Consider the following 24,173-nt stretch of genomic DNA (forward strand, 5'->3'; position numbering starts at 1 on the left):
TCATCATAAGATTATACAATCCTGTGTAATCTGTAACCTTGCTACCCAGCAACCAGCCCTCCAAAGCCTTAGTGGCACTATCCACAAAGTCAGACCAGTCCTGAGACTGAGTTTTCTGGGTGTCTCTGAACAGCAACCTGTACTGCTCAGTGGTTAAACCAAACCCATCAATCAGTGCATTTTTCAGGACCTGGTAATCATTAGCATCCTCCACTCTTGTAGTGAGGAGCTTATCTCTACCTTTGCCATCAAAGGAGAGCCACAGTATAGCTGCCCACTGACTTCGGGGAATGCACTGCACAGTGCAGGCCCTCTCCAAAGCAGCCATCCATTTCTGGATATCATCCCCTTGCTTAAAGGGGGGCACTATTTTAGTCAGGTGTTTAGTATCTAAACCCTTCTCTCTATCTCTTGGGAGATTGCTGCCACCAGTGGGAGCTAACCCACTCATCTGCTGCTCTCTTGCCAAGGCAAGCTTCTCTTTGGCCAGGGCAATTTCTTCCCTTTCAATCCTCAGAGTAGCCTGTCTCATCCTAGCTTCATGCTCCATTCTCTGAGGGGAAGTCAATCTCCTCTGGGGAGAGTTCCTTCTCCTCTGAGAAGAGGCATTAGAGTGCAGAGATCTATTGGAGTCCCTAGAAAGAGATCTATCTCTCCTAACTCCAAGGTTAGGCCTACTTAGGGTCAGTACTGGGGGTCCCCCAGATCCTAGCCCAAGCAAGTCTAAGTTGGCCCTAGTTAGCCTTCTGACTACCTCAAGACCTTTGTCTACCTCGTCCCCAGAGAGTTCCCCCTGATCCTCCTCCTCAACTGCATTGGCAATGTTGGGGAGGTCTGGATCCCCAGAGGTACCCTCTAAGGCTGGCATATTCCCATCTAGCTGAGAAAGCTTTCTCGCATCATAAGTCTCTAAGAGACCTATTAAAAAGGGAATGGTGGGGTTAGACCCCTGCTTCAGTTTTCTGGAGACACAGATTTGTCTCATCTCCTGGAAACTGAGAGCTGCATATCTTGAAGTGACCTGTGGAGGGTCAACACTGACCAGGGGAGTCTCAGTAGATTCTCCCTGGGTAGACATGCTTTTCTAGTGAGGTGTAAGTGGTGCACTTACCTACACTATATGTTTGCCTACTGATCCCTTGCTAGAGTTGTAGTTTAGGGTGTGCTAGGCCCTAGGAGCTACAACAGCTGGTTCAGTAGAACTCAGAGTATTCTAAGCTAAGTTATATGTACCTTTAGTACTTATGTGATCTTTCACAAGATATTCTTAGGGCATGTGTGGTAAAACAACAGCAAGCTCAAATCCCAACCGCTGCTCACCAATGTGAGAAGTTGGCCTGATGTGCAGTGTTCACTATTCTAGTGATCACTATATATCAGTCCAAACAACCCTTATTGATGATTGGTTGTAAGTCAACCTTATAGACCAGCTATCCTAGTAGCATGGATACGAGCAGTCTAAGGCTAAGACTCTAGAGGGCGTGTTAAGCCAGCTGTTTTACCATCACATTACCCCTTGAACACCCAGTGAAAGGACACCACACAAGTGTTAGGAAAATAAACAATATATTTATTAGAATCACAACAACCCTGTACTCTTTATGAGGACAGGGTGCTAAGCACACAACAAAACTCTTACGGAAATACTTAAGTGAGCACGGTATACACAAATGCCCGAGGGGCACGAAAAACCATATACTTTAAAAGTGGAATGCGAAATTACTAGCAGGTAAGTACAGTACTAATAGGCTTTGGAATCGCTAGGACTTGACTATAGAATCGTTAGATTACTTCTAGGAGACCTAGGGGACTCGGGTGCAGAGTGTGCACTCTCACGCGGGATGCGGGACAAAGTCTATGGAAGCTAGCAAAGTTAAAGTTAGTGTTTACGGGCGAACCCGACCTGGTAGGAAGAAAACGACAGTGGATCCTGACCCTTGGATAGTGAGGCTATGCTGGGGCACCGAAATGCCGAAGTTACCTAGCCCAGGGGCTGCAGCTGCATAGGTCTCAAAAGACGTCGGGAATCCTCGTTGCCGGACCAGGAGCCTGGAAGAAAAGATGCTGGCAGGCGACCAGTGAAGAGAGTTCGAGTTGATCCAAGCCTGGATCTGGAAGATGGATGACACCTGAAAGCAGAGGGGACCAAGTTCGTGACTACTAGCCAGTAGTCAGTGGGCACCAGGAGGGCACCGGATGGCAGTCACCTCGACTAGGTGAGTAGGCGACGCTGGCTCTGCAGATCTCACGGACCAGGAGGCGTTGTCGGCGACCAGGATGGAGAGGCGAGCTGTCCCACGATGGATGAAGCTGTTGGCGTCGAAGTTACCCAGGATTGGGCAACAAGCCTTGGCTAATTCAAGCCCACGCGGTGGACTAAAAATGGCGTCTTGAGTGGACCAGGAGGGTCCGGGGTGCTCCTCTTCGGAAAGGGAGCAAGGGCCAGTCTGGAGCAACCAGACCAGCAGCAGTGATGTCGTCGGGCGTCGTTCAGAAGGCCACAAGCCAGCGGGCTAGTAGCCAAACAACGCGGTGAGCAGCAAAAAGCAGAGGGGCCCCACGCAGATCGTGGAGATGCTGGGAGGCTGCACTTCGGTGCTGGAGCTGCTCAGGGTCGGGGCTTCTCGGACCCCAAAGCACTCACCAGGAAATTACTCGGCGGGCTTGCTGTGCAGAAGTCGTGCAGTCTTGAAGATGGCCGGTCCCTCGAGGTCTCGTCGCACCCACGGTTCTCAGCTTGGCTGTAGAGGTGGGTAGAGGTCAGAGGTGCCAGGGAAGCCGGTTCTCGTCGAGCTGGGCAGTCGGATTCCGGAGGAAGGACTTGCAGCAGACTGCAGTGTTCTTTAGATGGTGCCTGCGGATGCAGGGTGACTACTCCTTAGTCACAAGGGAGAAATCTTAGGAAGAAGTCTTGAGTTCCTTTCGTGGAAAGTAGTTTCAGGATCCAAAGATGATCTAATTTGGAAGGGGGCCTGCTCCTACCTTTATCTGGGAAAAGGGGGCTGGCACGCGACTAAGTCCTGCCCTAGGGGTGGGACCAGGAGGGGGGTGGTTACACCCACTTCCTTGGCGGGCTTTTCCCCAGCACAGGGTCTGGAGTGTCCCTGGAACTGGTTCAAGCCAGCCTATGCACAGTGAGCACCGGGGTGCCACGTGCAGTCACCTTCCTCTGAAGCCCTGCCTACCTACAATACACAAAATCCTGTCTGGGACGGTGCTGGCACCGCCCCTGGCAGGAAACCCTTTGTCCTTATCTCCTGCTCTGGGAGGACTCCCAGCAGCAGGAGGGCAGACTTGTTTCTCGGTGGCAGCATCCATTTTGTGGATGCTAAGGCTCTGTCTGATTTTAACCGGGGTTACAGGTTACATACATGTCGGGTCCCTCTAGAAGGGTGGAATGCTAACCCCGTCGCCAGAATTGGCGAGGGGTTAGTATTCCAATTCGTATGACACCTTACTCGACATGTTTTGATAAAGCGATACCAGAGTTGGCATATAACCGCGAGGATTATAATGCACTTAAGAGTATATGGTATGCGATATCATGGAAACGGCTAAGGGATGGATCCCGAAAGCCGCAGACAGGCTCAGCTCATGCCAGAGCACCATCTCACACGATTCCAAGCACTCTGCCTTCAGGATTGTTAAGGCCTGCCATAGGAGTGACTGATAGGAGATCTGTGTGTCCATTTTAGGGTTAGATATAGGTATACTATATCTAAAGCAAAGGGTGAGTACACCACCTTGCCCCAGCTGTCGTGCAGCCAGTTGTGTCAGTTTAGTTAGTCAGCCCAGGGGTGGCATAATACATGCTTCAGCCCCTGGGAGACTTCTGGGTACACCTCAGCCCTGGGTACAGGGACTTGGAGAGGGCCCAGTGCCAATTCAGTACCTGAGTACAATTTGGATAGAGAGAACAGCTAGGCTGTGGGTCTGATTAGCAGGCCCACAGCCAGGGAAAGTCGTAAACCAGTGCAGCAAAAAGCAAAAATCTGGGTGATCATAGGATTGCAGACCCTACTCTCCTACATTTACCTCGGGAGTTGTTCTGGAAGCGAAGTGCAGTTTCTTTCAAGATGGCCGGTCCCACGTGTCTCGTCGCACCCACGGGTCTCAGCTGTGAGGCAGATGTGAGTTGAGGTCGGAGAGCTCTGGGAATCCGGGTCTCGTCGGGCTCTGAAGTCTGGATCCTCGAGGGAAGACGACAAAGTGAAGCCGCTGGACGCTTGATGGTGCCTGCAGTTGCAGGGTGGACACTCCTTGCCCACAAGGGAGATTCTTCGGTCTTCTGTGGAGCAGTACGTCGAAGTCCAGAGTTTCTTCTTGTAAAGTTGTTCAGGATAATCTAATTTGGAATGGGACCAGCTCCTACCTTTATTCTCCTAAAGGGGGCTGCACTAGTGACTAGGTCCCTCCCCTGGGTGGGACCAGGAAGGGGGGTGGCTACACCCCCTATCCTTTGTCCGGTTTCGCGCCAGAGCTGGGGCAGGGATGCCCCAGCAACTGGTTTGAACCGGTGTATGCACAGGACACCTTGTGTGCCCCGGGCATGTCTCATTCCTTTCAGGCCTGTCCTACCCAATACACAAAATCCTGTCTGGGGTGGTGCTAGCACCTCCCAAGGCAGGAAACCCTTTGTCCAAGCCTCCCTCGCTGGAAGGACTCCCAGCAGCAGGAGGTCAGACTTGGGTCTGTGGTGGCAGCATCCATTTTGTGATGCCAAGGCTCGAGTTAACTTTAACCGGGGTTCACAGTTACATACATGTCGTGTTCCTCTAGAAGGGTGGAATGCTACCCCCGTCGCCAGAATTGGCGAGGGGGTAGTATTCCAATTCGTATGACACCTTACTCGACATGTTTTGATAATGTTATACCAGAGTTAGCATTCAACCGCGAGGATTATAATGCACTTAAGAGTATATGGTATAGCGTTATCATGGAACAGCTATTAGGACTTGGTTCCGCAAGCTGCAGACGGGCTCAGCTCATGCCGGAGCACCATCTCACATAATTCCAAGCACTCTGCCTTCAGGATTGATAAGGCATGCCATAGGAGTGACTGATAGGAGTATATGTGTCCATTTTGGGGTTAGATATAGGTATACTATATCTATAGCAAAGGGTGATGACACCACCTTGCCCCAGCTGTCTTGCAGCCAGTTGTGTCTGTTTAGATGGCCAGCCAGGGGTGGCATAATACATGCTTCAGCCCCTGGTAGGCCCTGGGTACACCTACGCCCTGGGTACCTAAGGTACACTGTACAGGGACTGATAAGGTGGCCCGGTACCAATTGGTAAATGCACCTAAAGTACATGGATGTAAATTTAGAGAGAGAACAGCTAGGCTGTGGGTCTGATTAGCAGGCCCACAGCCAGGGAAAGTCGTAAACCAGTGAAGCAAAAAGCAAAAATCTGGGGTGACCATAGGATTGCAGACCCTACTCTCCTACATGGGGCACATATAATATAGTGTTTCCGGGGTCCCGCGCATGTGCGGGAATATTCTAATGCTTATGACTATTGATGAGGATCCCCTGGAAGAGAAGCAGAAGCTATCATAACTTTTAGTCATTCCTGCCAAATAAAATTAATAATCGGGATAGACCGTATTTGTTTCCGTGGTTCACCTTTAAAACCTTAAAGGAAACAATTATCCTTTTTAGTCTCCATAGGAAAAAGGAAACACTATGTAGCCCTCTCCATTAGCAGGTGAAAACCTCCTATGTCAACAGGAGGAGAGTCGGCAGGAGTTGAAGTTTGTATCTGGTAGTCATCCCATTCCGTAAGGAGAGATCTGTCATCTAATTCTCCTTCCTCTCTATCATCGTCAGAGGTGCGAGCTTCCTGAGAAAGATGTGATGCTACAGGAGAACGAGGTCTGGGCGACCTCAAAGCTGATAAAGATTGAGGAACAGGTGTGGGCAATATAGAAGAAGCCGATTCAGATGGAGGGAAATGGCGATAGTAATCATCCAACATATACAGCAGATTATTTAGAAGAGCCAAAGGCATTTGGGCCATAGGAATCGGAACTGGAGCTGAAGGAACCGTCTCCGGACAAAACTCGTCATCTTGATCCACATCTTGAAACTTAATGAGGAGCTCAGAAGAGCTCCTGGGAGTACGAAATCTATCTCCCTCATCTGATTCTTCATTATTATCTTCAGAATCCAACAATTGTTCAGGCAACCTAAGAGGAACCTTAGCAGGGGAGATTGTAATTGGACTAAGGACCTCCAATGAGGACCCACGTCTATGTAACAAAGAAGACGTTGCTGTCGACGGAGGCAGCTGTATAAATGGTGTCATAGACGATGTAGTAGATACTGCAGGCGTAGATGAAGACCAAACCTGAAGAGCTGTACATGAAGACAGTGGTAGCGTTGACGAAGCAGCCGTTGACAAAGGTAGTGGTCGACAAGGTGGGCGTTGATGGAGTCATCGTCGACGAGACGGGCCTCGTCGACGAGACGGTGGTCGAGGAGACGGTGGTCGACGAGGCAATCATCGATGAGGCAGTCGTCGACGACACTCTCTTGATCTTCGTCGGAGGAGTGTCGACAGTAGATGTAATCTCTTTCGTCGATGGGACTGGTTTTACGGAGACAGATACCAGCGTTGACGGCGAACACGCCAACGACATTATCATCTATAGGTTCAGCGACGAGAAAGTAGCCACCGTCGCAGCGGCGACGGAAGGCTTCGACGACAAAGGCGTCGTCGTCGAGCTCGTCGACGAGGGGCCTGTTTTTTAAGTCAATCTTTATCAGAATCCTGTTTTGAAGTTTGAGACTTCGCAGTCTTTCTCGGGGGCGTAGAAGGCATGGTCTTACTCTTTGAAGGAGGAAGAGCCTTTTTTGAAGTAGAAGGCAGCTCAGCACTCTTCGAGGTATGCTTTTTCTTCGACACCATGGCCCCAGGAGAAGATGAGTCTGTGTCAGCAGTCCTCCTCCTAGAGGACGTAGTCTGGACAGAGCCAATACTCCCAACTTCAGATAAGGGATTGTCCTGATCTTTAATCTTCTGTAGCCACAGAAGTAGACGCCCCTCTCTGTCCCTCAGAGTCTTTTGTGGAAAAGTTCTGCAGATCTTGCAGTCTCCCACCTAGTGGTCAGGATACAAGCAGTAAGGATAAGTTACTTACCTGTAATCCTAGTTCTCTTCCAGGGGTATCCTCATCAAAGTCATAAGCACTGAATATTCCCGCCCATGTGTGGGACCCAGGAAACAATATAAAAATATATATGTAAAAACACATATATCTAGCTCCACATATATTTATTTATTTATTTATTTATATTCTTGTATAGCGCTGGAAGTCAACCCCCGAAGGGGTATCTCCACGCTTACGCTTTACCAAGGAGCTAGGACCTAGTTCTGAACAGTAATATGAAGGGGGGAGAATCCTAACAGGCGACGAATAGAAAAGTTTTCAGGGACTTCTTGAAGGATTGAAAATTGATAGTATTTTTGAGAGCTGGGGGCAGTGAGTTCCATAGGATGGGGCCTTTGTAGGACAGGGCTCGCCCTCCCTGCCTAGCTTTTTTTATCCTTGTACCTACATATATTATTTTTCTCATACCAATGCAGCCCCAAAAAGAGGCTAACACAATGTAAAACCTTGTACATGTACAGCAATTATAAAGGAAACAAAGAACACATTAAATCAAATATCCTTTGCATTTTGTGTTTTAATGAGTAAAACCACTCATAACTCCTGAAAATTGCTCATAAAAAGACATTGTTAGCCTCAGGCTACATTGAAAAGCAATAACATAGAAAATGAAAGCATTTTCAACCAAAAAACTGGCACTGTGCCTTTAAGGCAGCCCTGAACCCAGGCTTCCCATCATGCCTCAGGGGTGACAGTTAGGTCAGTTGTTCTTTGCATAACTCGGTACAAAGTTGGGAACCAATTGTGGACAATATTTAACGGGGTCCAGAGTATGTGTCCAGTCAACTATAAGGCAAAAGAATACAAAGTTCCCCAGGGAAAGTATGTGTAATGGTATGGAGTAGAATGAAAGCAGGGAACGAGGTGTTCCCTTGTTGGAACTAGAAGACCTCACACACCCAGAAACCTAGGTGTCATGCTTCATCATTGGTCTCCTGCTCCTCGTCAGACTGGCGCTGCAATGTCTGACGGGCGCCGTAGGCGCTCTTTGTTGGAGATATTTTGTTCCAGCCAATGGTTTGAGTGCGTGTAAGGGGTCTGGTGGAGGTGTAGTCGTGAGGGAGTGGTGTGATTTAAAAGAAGGTGAGTCAGTCCACAAGGGACTTTATTCACGTGGCTGACTCCCTTAGTTAAAATGGTGGGAGGGGAGATAGGAACTGCTTTGTCTACAGTGGGCTAACTCAACCCTCTAAAAAGGTCGACATGTTTCTTGCCTGTCTGGCAATTCTTCGGGACCTCGGGTATTAGGTACTACACAGTGAGAATAAGGTAAACAAAAAAAGAGAAAGAAGAAAGATACAACCTCACTGGGTCAATCAGGGAGCAGGCCAATTGGTCCTGCTCTAGGGGGGGGGGAGACCCTAGCAGTAACACTACAGGGCCCCGCAGTCTGTTCCCGTGGGGCTGTTCGAAAAGGTAAGGTACCTCAAACACGAGCAGCCAGGGTGAATGACCTACCCCAACGCGAGTCGCCCCAGTCGGTGGCGTGGAACAGCTGGTCTCGAGTTGGTGTGTCTTTGCATAACCCTGATGTCAGGGCAAAATACAAATATAAAAAACGTACAGCTCTCATTTACCTGGGGAGGCGGGTGGGTTGCTTATGACTTTGATGAGGATACCCCTGGAAGAGAACTAGGATTACAGGTAAGTAACTTATCCTTCTCTTCCAGGGGATCCTCATCAATAGTCATAAGCACTGAATAGAATAGCAAGCCCAACAACCACCTGCAGGTAAATGAGAAGTACATCTTCTACCTTAAAAGACCCAACATCACAGCCCAGACTGGCTGTTAAACAGATTCCGCAAGGAGGCTTGGCCTACTTGGGTATCTGCTCTTGTGTCAGAATCAAGACAATAATGTCTGGTAAATGTATGGACGGACCGCCAGGTCGCCGCCTTACAGATCTCAGACATGGGCACATTATTGAGAAAAGCCGCAGTCGCAACTCTTCCTCTGGTGGAATGCGCCTTGGGAGAGAACCCCAGGGGTTTTTGCGCTAGCTGGTAAGCAAGTTTAATACATGAAACGATCCATCTGGAAATGGAACATTTGAGGCAGCATGTTATGTTATGTTATGTTAACATTTTGATAAAGCGCAACAGCTGCCCCAGCAAAGAGGAGTCCCCGCGCTAAAGAACCAAAACCAGAGCTGTACAAAGAGAAGAAGGAGGCAGACAGGGAGTCCTAAGGAGAGGGGAACAGATGGGTCTTAATAGCTTTCCGGAAGGCAGACAGGTTTTCCAGAGAGCGAATGTTCAGTGGCAAGGAGTTCCAGAGCTTGGCTCCCAAAACCCTAAAGGAGCGGCCGCCGATTCGGCAAAGCTTTGTACGCGGTACAGTCAGAAGGAGCTGGCCTGATGAGCGCAAATTGCGTAGTGGCACGTAAGATGTTAGAAGCGGGCGCAAAATTTCTGGACAGCCGAATTTGAGGATCTTGAATGCCATGATGAGGGTTTTGAACTGAATACGAGATTCAATGGGCAGCCAGTGCAAATTTCGGATGGTAGCTCGGACCGAGCATCTGCGGGGAAGACCAACCAAGGCTCTTGCCGCAGAGTTCTGCACGCGCTGCAATCGCGCTATCTCCACTTTGTTGACGCCCAAAAGTAAGACATTGGCATAGTCTAAACGGGAGAGGATAGTGGATTGAATAATGAGTTGGCGGACTTTAGAGTCAAAGAAACCGAGTATCGGGTTGAGGCTCCTCAGCAGGCCCACACAAGTAGCTGCCACTTTTTTGTGTGGGTCTGGAAACTAAGCGAGGAGTCCATCCAGACGCCCAGATTTTTGACCAAGGTTTTAGGTGGTGGAATGGTGCCCAACAACGAGGGCCACCAGTGTTCATTCCAATAGCTGGAGTTCTTCCCGAGGAGCAGCACCTCTGTCTTGCCTGCATTAAGCTGCAGGCAGTTGTCCCACATCCACTGGGCTACTGCCGCCAGGTCATCCCTAAATCTCGAGGCCGAAGTGGACGGGCCTTCGGTGAGAGTGATGACCAGCTGCCTGTCATCTGCATATGACACCAGCGTTAGGTCCCACTCTTTAGCCACTGCCGCAAGTGGCTGCACATATAGATTAAAAAGGGATGGGCTAAGTGCGGAGCCCTGAGGGACTCCTTGGCCGATGGAATGGGACTGGGAGAGAAACGGGGGAGCTGACACCCGGAAGGATCTGTCCCTCAGGAATGAGCGGAACCATTCCAGGGCAAGACCGGTAATCCCAACTGTCGCCAGACGATTTAACAGAATGTTATGAGAAACCGTATCAAAGGCAGCGCTGAGGTCTAGTAAGATCAGCGCAGCACTCTGACCGGCATCGAGGATTGTCCGGAGATGTTCAGTCGAGGACAGGAGGGCAGACTCAGTGCTGTGGCCCGGCCTGAACCCGTTTTTAGATGGGTCCAAGATGTTATTATGGTCCATATGTTGGGACAGAACGTTGTTTACATGAGCCTCCGCAAGTTTAGACAGCCATGGGAGCAGCGAGATGGGTCTGAAGTTTTCCAGTTTGGAAGGGTCTAAGGTGGGTTTCTTAATAATGGGGGAGACCCAGGCTTGTTTCCAAACAGTCGGGACACTAGCCGAGGAAAAGGAAAGGTTGAGTATATAGGCCAGGGAAGGTAGAAAAAATTCTAAAGATTGAATAAATTGAGCTGGCCTCATTGGGTCTGCTGGGGAGCCAGACTTAACCTTCCTGCAGAGTTTAGTTAGATCCTCATATGAGATTTCTGGTATGAGCATCAGCGTGGTGCCATCAGTAGTGGAGTTAGTAGAGTTAGGCGGGTCAGAAGAGTGCTGGGGGAATGATCTGTAAATTTTTTGAACTTTTTCTACGAAGAAAATGGCAAGGTCCTCACACTGCTGCGCAGAGGTAATACTGGAGGCTGGGGTTCTGTTACTCTGCAGTTCTTGCACCAATTTAAAAATAACTTTAGTGGGGTTTGGGCTAGAGTTGATTGCTTCTGCGTAAAATGAGGCGCGTGCGGAGCACATAGCTTTATGATAAAGTTTTTGTTTGGCTAAATAAGATGCTTTATCCCTGTCACTGTAATCCTTTCTCCAGATTCGCTCGGCTTTTTTGCATTCTTTTCGCATGGATTTCATTGTATCATTGTACCATGGGTTGGAGGGGGATCTGCGCCCCTTAGTCCATTTGGCTGGGATGAGGGCATCTAGTCCTCTAGTAATCCAGTCATGGTAGGAAGCGTATGTCATATCGATATCCATGTTTGCCTCATACTGGAATTCTCCTAGAGTGGCGTGGAGGTCGCTGATTAAAAGTTTATGCAACGGCCTCTTTAGGCGTCGAGTTGGCCCGTCTTTGTTGAACGTTTCCCTAACCATCATGGTGATTTTGATTAGATAGTGGTCCATCCATCCCATAGGTTTGGGCATGGCCTGTCCTGATCGATCCATAGGTAACGAAAAGATGATCAGAATGACTAATCACTTTAGACCTGTCAAGATAGAATTTTAAAACCCTTTTCAGGTCTAAAGAATGCAGAGCCCTCTCAGCTGGAGTAGAGGGGTTGGGAAAAAACTGGGCAGAGAAATGGTCTGATTTACATGGAAATCTGACACCACTTTAGGCAGAAAAAATGGATGCGTCCGCAGCACCACCCTATTCAAATGGAACACCGTATAGGGTTCTGATGCACAGAGGGCTTGAATCTCGCTCACTCTGCGAGCTGACGTGATAGCCACCAAAAAAGCCGCTTTCCATGAAAGATGTTGTAAAGTAGCTTTGTGAATGGGTTCAAAAGGAGGACCCATTAACTTTGATAGCACCAGGTTCAACTCCCAGGGTGGAGAAGGAGGACGCACTGGAGGGTATACTTTTTTCAACCCTTGCAGGAAGTCCTTGACAGATGCTAGCTGGAAAAAAGAGGTTTGAGAAGGAGACCGCCTATAAGCCGTTATGGCCGCTAGGGGCACCTTGATGGAATTACATTTTAAACCTGCTTTAGCCAGATACAACAAATAAGTAAGAACTGCTTCTTCTTGACATTTGATCGGATCATGACTATTCTGTATACACCACATATAGAATCTCTTCCACTTGCATGCATACGAATGTCTGGTAGAAGGACGCCTTGCCTCTTTCAGAATGAACATGCAGTCCTCTGGCAATCCTAGATGGCCGTATTGGATGACCTCAGGAGCCATGCTGCCAAGCTCAGTGACGGAAGGTTGGGATGGAAGATCCTCTCGTCCATCTTGGACAACAGGTCCGGCCTGCATGGTAGCCTCTTGTGAGGAGTCACTGACAGATGAAGCAGGTCCGTGTACCACCTCTGCCTCGGCCAATTGGGAGCAATCAGAATCATTGTTGTGCACGAGTGTGTTAGCTTGCTCACCACCTTCGGAATCAACGGGAGAGGTGGAAAGGCGTACACAAATTTGTTTGACCAGTCGATCAAAAGAGCATTCCCTCTCGAGCCTGGCCGGTGGAACCTGGAGGCGAAGCTTTGGCATTTGGCGTTTTGGTCGTCCGCGAACAGGTCTATGGTGGGACGACCCCAGGATTGAAAAAGTTCCTCTACCATATCGTCGTGAAGAACCCAGTCTTCTTTGTCGTCGAAATGACGGCTTAGAGCGTCTGCCCTCACGTTTTGCTCTCCTGGAAGGTGAACCGCCGTGACAGACAGCCCGCGAGCCAGAAACCAATGCCAGATCCTCTGCGCTTCCAACGACAATGTCCGGGAGCGCGTTCCCCCCTGCTTGTTCAAGTAGTACATCGTGGTGGTGTTGTCCGTCTGTACTAGCACAGATGCCTCTTGGATTGAGGGAAGGAACGCTTTGAGAGCTAGGTGTACTGCTCTCAGCTCCAGCATGTTGATATGGTAAGTGCTTTCCTTGTGTGACCACTGACCTTGCACCTGCAGTGGGCCCATGTGCGCTACCCCAGCCCAGAAGGGAAGCGTCCGTGATCAGTGTTTGCACATGGGGAGGTTGGTGGAACAGGACTCCCACCTGCATATTCTCAGCTTTTGTCCACCACGGAATAGAAGCTCGAGCTGCGTCTGAGATGGTGATGTGATCGTCCCAGCGAGCCGATTGCTGATCCCACTTGTCCTCCAGATCCTGCTGAAGAGGACGCATTCGAAGTCTGGCATTCGGGACCAGGAAGATGCAAGACGCCATCGACCCTAGCAGGGAGGCAATCCTGCGCACTTTCTGAGCCTTGCCGCGAAGAATCAGTTGACATTTCTGGGCGATTGATGATTGTCTCTCCTCAAAAGGAAACACTTTTCCTGCTTCGAAGTCTAGCAGAGCTCCAAGGAAATGGATCTTCTAGGTGGGCTGAATGACTGACTTTCCTGCTATAATTGCAGTCACTGTAACTGTATAATAAAAGGAAACACCATGACACATCCTAGCAAAGGATACAATATCAAGTTGCGAGTCAACGCTACCTGTGACAGTTCTAACATCATTTATCTCCTAAAATGTCCCTGTGGACAAGGATATGTGGGTAAAACGGAGCGTAAAATGAAGGTTCGCTTAAATGAGCACAAATCTAACATTCGCAACAAGTCCATAAAATCCACGGTTGCTAGCCATTTTCAGGAAGCTGCACATAATATCAGTCAATTGAGGTTTTTGATTTTGGAGACAGTTTCTAAACAAGAAGGAGTTGACAATAACAAACTACTCTTGAAACGTGAACATTTTTGGATTTACAAATTAGACACTCTAAAACCCAATGGGATGAATGATAGGGTCAAATTTAGTTGTTACCTATAGAATTAGAATTTTCAATGAACTTTATTGACATTGTACTTGCTACTAATACCTCTGATTGACTGCTACTATATTGTTTTCAATTTTGAGAATATTTTCATTTGATTAAGATTCATTGTTTCTTCATTATGGTGATATGTTTTCTGCCTTGATCTTATAATTTTCATATTTATTCCTATATCGGAACGGTTCTCTAGATCTGAAACTCCGTTCCAAAATGGCACTCATATTATCGGTTAGAATGCTTAGTCCTCTTTTTATGTTTACGGGCTATACCTTAGTGGGAGCAGAAACGCCGATTTACTTTAGACGCGAGCAGTCTATCGAGCGGACATTAAAAGCCTTGTTGCTTTTTACTCATGTAAGTCTACGATTGTTTAACTTAATGTTAGGCTTGGAGGAACATTTTGTTCCAATTTGAATTATTTACGCCATTCTGATTGTCTTATTGACTTATAACGCTTGTAGTAATAGCAATAACGCGTAATCGACTTCCTGCAGTCACTTTATTTTATTTTATTTTATGGTCACATGACAAGCGCGAAATTGAATTGTTAGAACTCCATGACTTTTAAAGCTGCCATTCATTTTACTACTTTACGCCACCTAACTGTTATCTAAGACATAGGAATATGTGAATATATACTTGATAATAATGAATTTATTCATGTACTGTTTTTGATCAAGCCACGGGTGAATTGATTTACTTTCTGGAATTTAGTTTTTTGGCTACCTTGTGACTCATTTCTGGGGGCGTTGGTCTATTCACTATTTCATATTTCATTTTCTTATTGTCGATAAGTAGTTTCTGTTACCTCATGTATTATACTTTCTTGATTGTAGACATATATCCCTGATGAAGGCTCATTAGCAGCCAAAATGCATTGGACGATGGATATACTATAAGGATGTCATTGAACAAAACTCGTTTGGATTTAAAGTGAGATACATTCAAGAGAATGAAGTAATTCTTGAAAAAAGATAAAAGAAAAATAAACGAATGTGAATTAAACTACGTTGTTTTCTAATTGGAACTTATTATAAATTGAGATACCCCTTCGGGGAGGAGCTGTGACTAGGGGACGTCTCCCAGAAGGGACACGCTGTGGATATTTGATTTGGACGCACTCCAGCACGGAGAGTGCACCCTAGAGCACGCTGGAATTGAACAGTTAGGCTGTATAAGAGTGTGCAAGTGTGACATTTTTCAATTTTGACTTTCCGAAGTTGACATGTAGCCCTAGTCTCTGGCAGAGCTGTATACAAGTCTGGAACTGATTTCTTACGCTGACTGGGGAAGGACCTTTCACCAGCCAATCGTCCAAGTATGGGTACAAGAAGACCCCTCTGCGGCGTAGAGCAGCTGCCACCACTGCAACACACTTCGTGAACACCCGAGGGGCCGACTTCAACCTAAACGGTAGGACTTTGAACTGATAGTGGGAGGTCCCCACCCTGAACCGAAGAAATCTTCTGTGACTAAGGTGTATTGGAACATGAAAATAAGCATCTTGAAGGTCCAGCGAACACATCCAATCTCCCTTCCTGAGATGTGGATATATTTGGTGAAGCGACAACATGCAAAATCTTTCCTTTTTGACGTGCAGATTTAGTGTTCGCAAGTCCAGGATGGGTCTGTATTCTGCCTTCTGTCCTTTTTTTTTTACCAGAAAATAATGGGAGTACACCCCTTTTCCCCTCTGAGAGACCGGAGCTCCCTCGATAGCTGACTTTTCGAGTAGAGAGGCGACTTCTCTTTGCAGTAGGTGCAGCTGATGATTTGATGTTGACATCGGGGGAACCGGTGGAGGCAGATGATTGAAACGAAGACAGTACCCATTCTGAAGCGTAGACAACACCCATCTGTCTTTTGTGATGCTTTGCCACTCTTTCAAATGATTTGCCAGGCTTCCCCCCACTGGAGTGGTCCACGGCGCTGGGGGAAGAGACGACTCATTGCTTGGCTTGAGCCTTGCCGGTGTTGTTGCCTTGGCGCTGATTATTTCCTCCCTTGTAATTACGCTTGCCTTTGTACTGGGACTTTTGCTGCCCCTGCTGATCGTGGCTCTTCTGCCAGTTCGGGGTTTGAACCCGCTGCTTTGTAGAGCCCTTGTTGAAGGAGCAAAATTTCCTCTTGAACTCCTTCTTCTTCTCAAGACCCACCGCCTTGAGAGTTTCCAGCTCTGCCTTCATGCGCTGCATTTCTTCGTCCGCACTTGCGCCAAACAATGAAGTACCTGAAAAAGGCAAGTTCAATATGCGCGCTTGGGCTTCTGGTTTTAATGCCGTTAGGCGCAACCATGATGACCTCCTTGCCGTACCCCATGAGCATACCCATGAGCTCCTAGGGTAGCCCCATCCGCTGCGGCCCTTATCACCTGGTTGGAGACTTGACTCCCTTCCAGGAGGGTTTCTTCAAAGTCCTTACGATCCTCTGCTGGGAGTTTCTCCACAAAACGTTGCAGAGAATCCCACAGGGATCGGTCATAACGCCCCAAGAGGGCTTCCGCATTGGCAACCTTGAGAAAAGCCGCTGATGTATTGCAGACCCGCCTTCCCCACGAGTCTTGCATCTTACTGTCCTTATCCGGAGGCACAGTGGAGGATGAGGCAACTGCATTGGACTTTCTCGCCGCCGCGATAATCACCGAGTCCGGGGGAGGATCAGCTCTGAGGAATAGCGGTTAGTCCTCTGGAGATTTGTACTTTTTAAGAATCCTTGCCGGAGCCGCCTTGACCGTCGCTGGGGTTAAGAAGACGTCCATAACTGGCTCTATAATCCCCGTCACCAAAGGCAGAAGAGGTTTGGGTGCAGACCTATGCTGTAGTGTTTCAAAAATTATTGAGGTCTTGATCTGCGGAGCTTTTAAGGTAACTCCCAGCTTAAGAGCTCCCCTACCAAGTATGTCCTGAAAAGTGAAGATATCATCAATTGGAGATACCCTCGTTGAAGGAGAGTCTGTTAGGGTAGGAGAGTAGTTTCTGTGAGAGCGGGTCGAGGAAGAAGAAGTAGAAGGAGTTCTTCAGTCTCTCCTTGTGCTTCTTGATCGTGATCTACGCCTGCTGGTTCGCACCCTGGAGCGCGATCGTTCCCTCTGACGAACTGGGGAGCGTGATCTTTCCCTCTGGCAAACTGGGGAGCGTGATCTTTCCCTCTGGTGAACTGGAGAGCGTGATCTTTCCCTCCGGCGAACAGGAGAGCGTGATCTTTCTCTCTGGCAAACTGGGGAACGTGATCTTTCTCTCTGGCGAACTGGAGAGCGTGATCTTTCTTTTTGCCTCACCGGAGAGCATGACCGTTCTCTAGGCCTAGAGAGCGGTTGCTGCATCCGATACGCTGTCTCCTTGTCCGTAGCCCAGTGATGAAGTGGCTTGTAACATCTCGGTGAAAGTCTGACAGTAGGCGACTTTTGCGCTAAATCTTTCACTGGAGAGTGTGATGGAGGCGTTGCATCCCTTTGCGAATGCCTGGATTTCTCGCTGCCCGACTTATAAATAATTACATCCAGGCCAGAGTCCGAACCTGAGCCAGCCGCAGACCTGGAGCGGCTGCGAGAGTCCCTCTGCTCTGGCGACCTCTTCCGCTTGGCAGCGTGATTGTCACTCACTTGCGAGCCCTGGTCATCCTCCGCAGCTGAAGCAGATCCAGACGACCTTATAGACTGCTGCGCCACTGGCTGAGGCTGAACCACTGGAGTTCCATGCCTCGACGTCGACTTCCGAGGAGGTGAAGTCCATAAAGGCTTTTCCAACGTCAAACCTTGTTCATCTCTCGACGGCGAGTGTCCTGCCGACGTTTGTGAATGCCTCGACGTCGAGCGTCGATGGTGTGACGCCGACAGAGGAAGCTTCGACGTCGAAATACCATGGTCCTTCGACGACGATGAATGCCTCGACGTTGAATGACGATGGGTCGTCGACGGAGAATCCCTCAACGCCGATCGCCGATGACCTGGCGACGACGGAGGATGCTTCGAGGTTGATCGCTTCTTCGACGTCGATCGCCGATGACCTGGCGACGACGGAGGATACCTCGACGTCGAGCGTCGATAGCCAGACGACGACGGAGGCTGCCTTGACGCCGAGCGCCGATGACTAGGCGACGGCAGAGGCTTCGACGTCGAAAACTCTACCTGAGCCTTCGACGACGGAGGTCTCGACGTTGAGCCGCCCTGCTTCAACGGTGACCTCTCTCTCGACGCTGCACATCGCCCGGTTGACGGCAGCGGAGTTTTCTTGACTTTCGACGCTGAAGATCTCACCTTCTTCATCGTTGGAGACCTCGACGCCGACCCCGTCGTCGAAGGAGAGCAGGTCGGAACTTTTTTCGACGTCAACCTCTTCATAAGTCTCTTTGGAGACCTACCTCTCTCAGAAAGTACATAAATCCTTCTTCTTTCTCTGTCCTTGATAGTTCTGGATGACAAGGACTGGCAGTGGACACATGATGCTACCTCATGAGAGTCAGGTAGACAGCGAATACACACAGGATGTGTATCTGACCAAGCCTTCTTATGCCCACAGGCAGGGCAGGTGTCAAAAAGAGCCTTAGGCATTTTTCAAAAAAATTAACCTTTTTTGAGCCCAAAAAAGGTATAACTATCTCTCTAGGGTAAAAACCCATCGAGTGAGATCAAACAATTGAAGAAAACACCAAGTAATTCTGACAGAAAGTCAAAAAAAGGTGGGAGCTGTTAACCAGGGTCCTGACAGAAGGAGCCGGAAAGAACAACTGACCTAACTGTCACCACTGAGGCATGATGGGAAGCCTGGGTTCAGGGCTGCCTTAAAGGCACAGTGCCAGGTTTTTGTTTGAAAATGCTTTCATTTTCTATGTTATTGCTTTTCAATGCAGCCTGAGGCTAACAATGTCTTTTAATGAGCAATTTTCAGGAGTTATGAGTGGTTTTACTCAAAACACAAAATTCAAAGGATATTTGATTTAATGTGTTCTTTGTTTCCTTTATAATTGCAGTACATGTACAAGGTTTTACATTGTGTTAGCCTCTTTTTGGGGCTGCATTGGTATGAGAAAAATAATATATGTACGTACATATATGTGGAGTTAGATATATGTGTTTTTACATATATATTTTTATATTGTTTCCGGGGTCCCGCACATGGGCGGGAATATTCAGTGCTTATGACTATTGATGAGGATCCCCTGGAAGAGAAATGCACTTCTTGCGGGGGATCTTATGAAAACAGCCGGAACTTCCCACAAGATTCATAAGGTCGAAAGAGAGATTTCTTTGAAGAAGACATCATAAATGAAGAGTTTTCAAAGAAAAAACTGAGAAGAACTGAGCAGAGCTCAGGGAGACTCCCTTCACACGACGTGCAGTAGAAAATCTGAGAGCCCGAGACTCTTAGGAGAACATTCTGGAGGGGGCTGTCGCCTGATTGGCTGTAGCTTGGACTATATATAATGACTTGGACGAGTCATCTAGTGGAAATTTTTTCCAATTGACTTCTAGCTATTTCACTTCCTGGTTCTAATCTACCTATGATGTGCCTATGTTATGCATAATTACGGCGGCAAATCGGTGTTGGTCTTACTTGACCTCTCCGTGGCATTCAACACCGTGCCCCATGACCGCCTACTGCTGAGATTGCAGGAGTGTGGGTTTGGGGGCACGGTGTTGAAGTGGGTGTCCTCCTTTCTGGAGGTTAGACATCAAGAGGTGAGGTCACCCCCGTTCTCAGCTGGTCTACCTCCTTTGAGTGTGGGCGTGCCTCAGGGATCCATTCTGAGCCCTGTGCTCTTTAACCTGTACATGGCACCCTTGGCCTCACTGTTGGAAGTCGGCGAGGCTGTAATTATATCATATACCGACGACAACCAACTGCTGTTTACGTGCAAGAAGGGTGAGGTGTTTAATGGGGAGAAGATTAATAAGTGCTTGAGAGATGTTTTGCTTGGTTCTAATTGAACCATCTTAAATGCAATTCAGAGAAGTCTGAAATCATCTTCTTCGGCACCCCCCCACCCCCTGGAAGCCTGGAAACAATCGTGGCCTCCAGATATGTCCCCTCCTCAAACACCAGTTAAGATCACAAAGAACTTGGGTGTAACGTTGGATGAGACCCTAGTCATGAAATCATAAGTACAGTCAGTTGCAGGCACCTATTTTGGCCTTTTGAAGATGCTTCGCAGGTTTCTATTCCTGCTACCTATTTCAAATAGGAAGACAGTGGTACAGGCTCTCATTACTTCCAGGCTTGATAATGCCAACATCCTTTATTTGGGCCTGCTGGAGTTCCTGCTTAACAGATTGCAAGTCGTGCAGAATGCGGCAGCGAGGGCAGTCTTAAGCCTCGGTCCTAGAGACCTGATCTCCCATCATCTGAAGAAACTGCACAGGTTATCAGTCCACTGCAGAATACTCTTCAAAGCTCTGGTTCTGGCGTTTAAAGCTCTACATGGCATGGGGGCACTCTACACCCGTAAAATAATTTCATTCTATACTCCTGGCAGACCCCTTAGGTCTGCTCACCAACATCTGATGGCTACTCCTAAATATTTCAAAGCCCGCTGTGGGGCTGTTCCTTTCAGGTTCTAGGTAGTAAAGTTATACATGAGTAAATCTACATGTGTAAATTTACTATTGTAAATAGCTCCTTAATTGTTGGCATTTTCTCACCTTGCAGCCAGAGGCAGATATAATGCGAAGGTCCGCAGGGATCCGGTCGCCTCCTTTCACTTCTACCAAGTCACCGACTACAACGCCCTCTGCATTGATGGTCTGCTTCTCTCCATTCCGGATCACAAGGGCTTGCTGGCAGAGGGGAGAAGAGAAAGGAACGTCAAAAGGATTAACAGTCATTATGTTGCACAATACTCAAGAGAACTGACATTCAGAAATCAATACAAGGTATAGGATCAGTCTCCAGTCACATAGGAATCTGCCACTTCTAATCCTCATCTCAACATACCACACTTCAGCTACCACCTGACTCTTTACTGCCCTTCACTTTATACAGGCCTGTTCCCATGACAAAAGGGGCACTCATCGCAGGTAATCAACACTATTCTTAAAGCTTATATTCTTAAAAGTTGAGGTACAGTTTTATTGGAAAAGTGGTACATTTGTCATTCTAATTCTTTCCAGGTACTCCAATTAACTTATCCCCGAAGACAGAAAGCCTGAATGGCGTTCAGAGCAGCCCAGGTGACAGTGCAAAGGCCAAAAACACTGTACTCAAAACTCTATACATTCTAGTTTGAATCTCATCCCCAACTACCATGTCATAAAGTAACATGCTAAAACCTCTGCACTCTCTCCTTCTGATGCTCCCATCTATATATCTATATCACTAACAACTAAATTCAAGCCTCTGTACTCCTCCAACCTAAGACCACCCATCTGCTGCTCCCACATCACACACAAGTATACTCAAGCCTCTTTGCTCCATTCTAAGACCACCCATCTGCAGTTCCCACATCACTAATGGGTATATTAAAGCCTGTCTACACTCTCATTCTAAGACCACCCAGCTGCTGTCCCCACATCATTAACCACTTCGACGCTAATGACAAAGCCAGCTCGTCATGGGCGTTACCTGCCCTGCGCTCATGACGAGCTGGCTTTGTCACAAACAAGCCATTTACTCCTTTCTCAGCGCACAGCAGGTAAACGCGGTAGCACTGAAGCAGTTAATGAGTATTCTCAAGCTTCTATGCCCCTTCATTCTGAGACCACCCAGCTACTGTTCCCACATCACCTACAAGTATACTCAAGACTCTGTACCCCTTCATTCTGAGACCACCCAGCTACTGTTCCCACATCACTAAATAGTATACTTAAGCCTCTGTACTATCCCATTTTAAAACCACCCATCTGCTGTTACCATATGACCTACAAGCATACCCAAAGCGATACAGAAGGGGAAGATGGACGGAGCTCTTGAGCAAATCAAACACTCACCCCCAGTCAACTGATCTGGGTTTAATCCATCACCATTCTTTAGCTCACTCCGCCACCCCAGTTCAGACATGGCCATATGCAAATCAGTCTGACCCTGTGTTGAAAATGGCAAATGTATGTGTACATAAGCGGCGTTCATTTGTGTTCACTGTACCTCTTGTCGTAAGCAGAACGGATATTGCAAAACACTGACTGTGTTATCCCGCCAGCATAGACCCATGCGCACATATATACAACAGCCATTTTAGGTGCCATGGTCTCCCTGTTCGCGATCAATCATCAGCGCCCTTCCCTGACCCTGCTAGCATCCCCCATGCACCCTGACCGCCCCCGCTCTCACATGCACAAGTCATGAACCCTCCCCTCCCGCATGACTCTGTCTCTGGGAATCACACCCTGCACCTGACCAACACCTCCTTTTCTTCCATGAATACCCCTCCTTTGATGACCCCTTCCTCTGAGCCTGATTGTCTGCACGGACCGCTGGTCATCCCTCAGCCTGAGGATACAGTTTATTGCCCACTACTGTATGCACTCGCCCCTCTTCGAAGGGGGCTACTATTGATCATGACCTCCCCACCCCCTGAGATTCGATCAGGCGCACACATTCCAAAGAATCAGCAGAACACTCAGCTGCGTGACAGCCCCCTCCTATTGTATGGAGGATCAGGGCCCCTACTGTAGCCACGTGTTGGAATATCTTCATACTTCACAATGTCTTGATTGTAATGAAGGATGTCTGTGTGCCATAAACCTGTGTATAAAAGACGAAGCCTCAGAGAAACTTGTTAGAGCACCTCCTGAAGACACTATGAGAGTGTCCGAAATGACAGGCTCTCCTCATGAGAAATAAAACTCTGTTCTTGTTTTCCTGCCTCCAGCGCCCGTCTCTTTATTTTGGTAATTGTTCAAGATGGGAACTAAGAGGCGTCCTGCGCCAGCAGCCTGGGCATCAGGTGTGTTATGGGCTGACTTTTCCACAATTGGCGTCCCAACGCGGGGCCCATCAGCGACATAAGGTCCGGTAAGAGAGGTCCAGACGATGGGGTGAACATCTAAATGATTGGAGTATACCTGCCTTGAGAGGGCCCTCGTCCGGCTGCCGATTGAATGAACTTCACCGATTCCGAACGGACCTCTCTCAAGTGACCTATTGTCCTGACTGGAATCCCACAGGAATGCTGCGGTAAAAACATGGAGAAAGAGAACGATCTGGCGCTGGAAAAAGGAAGGCGAAGAACTGTCCACACGGTCCGGTCCGGGTAAGGTTAAGTAGGACGTCTTTACGTCTAATTGGTACGATGGCTTTATCCATCTGATTGATTGATTGATTATTGATATTGGAAACGGTATTTAGATACTGGTATTGTTCATTGATTGCTTCATTTAGCCTTGGGTGCTACTTGAAGTATTGGTTCTCTTGGAGACATTCTCTGTTTGCAAACAGCGACGAATAGGAACGTTCCTCTCTCTTTGCAAATAGTGAAGGATAGGTAATGCGGACTTTTGTCCCCCGTTGTAATCCGTCATGCCTATTTTTCTCCCCACTGATTGATTGGTTGCTCTGTTGCTCTTTGAGACATTCGCTGTCTACAAACGGGGAAGAATAGGAATATTCTGTCTCCCTTTGCAGATAGTGAAGGGTAGGTAATGCAGACTTTTGTCCCCATTGTAATCCGTCATACCTATTTTTCTCCCCCATTGATTGATCGAACAGTGAATTGTTCGAAGTTGGCTCTCTTAAGGATCTTCTCTGCCTACAAACGGGGAAGAATAGGAATATTCTCTCTCCCTTTGCAGATAGTGAAGGGTAGGTAACGCAGGCTTTTGCCCCCATTGTAACCCGTCGTGCCTATTTCGTTCCTCATTGATTTGATTGGGTGTCCGAACATTGACTGTTTGGAATTTGTTCTTTTTGGAGGTATTCTCTGTTTGCAAATAACATAGAAAAGAAATACTCTGTCTAGTCTTTGCAAGTAGTGAAGGGTAGGTAATGCGGACCTTTGTCCCCCGTTGTAATCTGTCATGCCTATCTACTCCCCACTGATTGATAAACCAGTTCCACCCGGACCATTTACTAGAGGTAGGTCATCTGGCCCGTCCCCACTGATTGATAAACCAGTTCCACCCGGACCATTTACTAGAGGTAGGTCATCTGGCCCGACCAGAGAGCACCCCTAGTGAAAAGGACATATGCAATAATAACGAAGTGATCACTGTATCCTGTTAACAGAAACTTTAGCACGAAACAAACTAGAAAGAAAGGAATAGGAAAACGAAATCAGTAGGCCACTGATGAAATTTTTATTAAATAACGAATAAGGAA

General features: G+C 47.9%; 1 protein-coding gene across 8 annotated transcripts in view; it reads right to left on the reverse strand.

Annotated features, from left to right (window-relative positions):
• LOC144772352 (sodium/potassium-transporting ATPase subunit alpha-1-like) overlaps window positions 1–24,173 on the reverse strand; it is a 3,188,308-nt gene that overhangs the window by 1,769,301 nt on the left and 1,394,834 nt on the right. For all 8 annotated transcript variants that reach the window (XM_078656610.1, XM_078656616.1, XM_078656614.1 and 5 more), the window contains one exon: window positions 20,564–20,698. In XM_078656610.1, the coding sequence (XP_078512736.1) occupies window positions 20,564–20,698 (135 nt within the window). The remainder of the gene's footprint in view (window positions 1–20,563; window positions 20,699–24,173) is intronic.

This window comes from Lissotriton helveticus, chromosome 8 (genome assembly GCF_964261635.1).
Source record: "Lissotriton helveticus chromosome 8, aLisHel1.1, whole genome shotgun sequence".
Classification (NCBI taxonomy): Eukaryota; Metazoa; Chordata; class Amphibia; order Caudata; family Salamandridae; genus Lissotriton; species Lissotriton helveticus.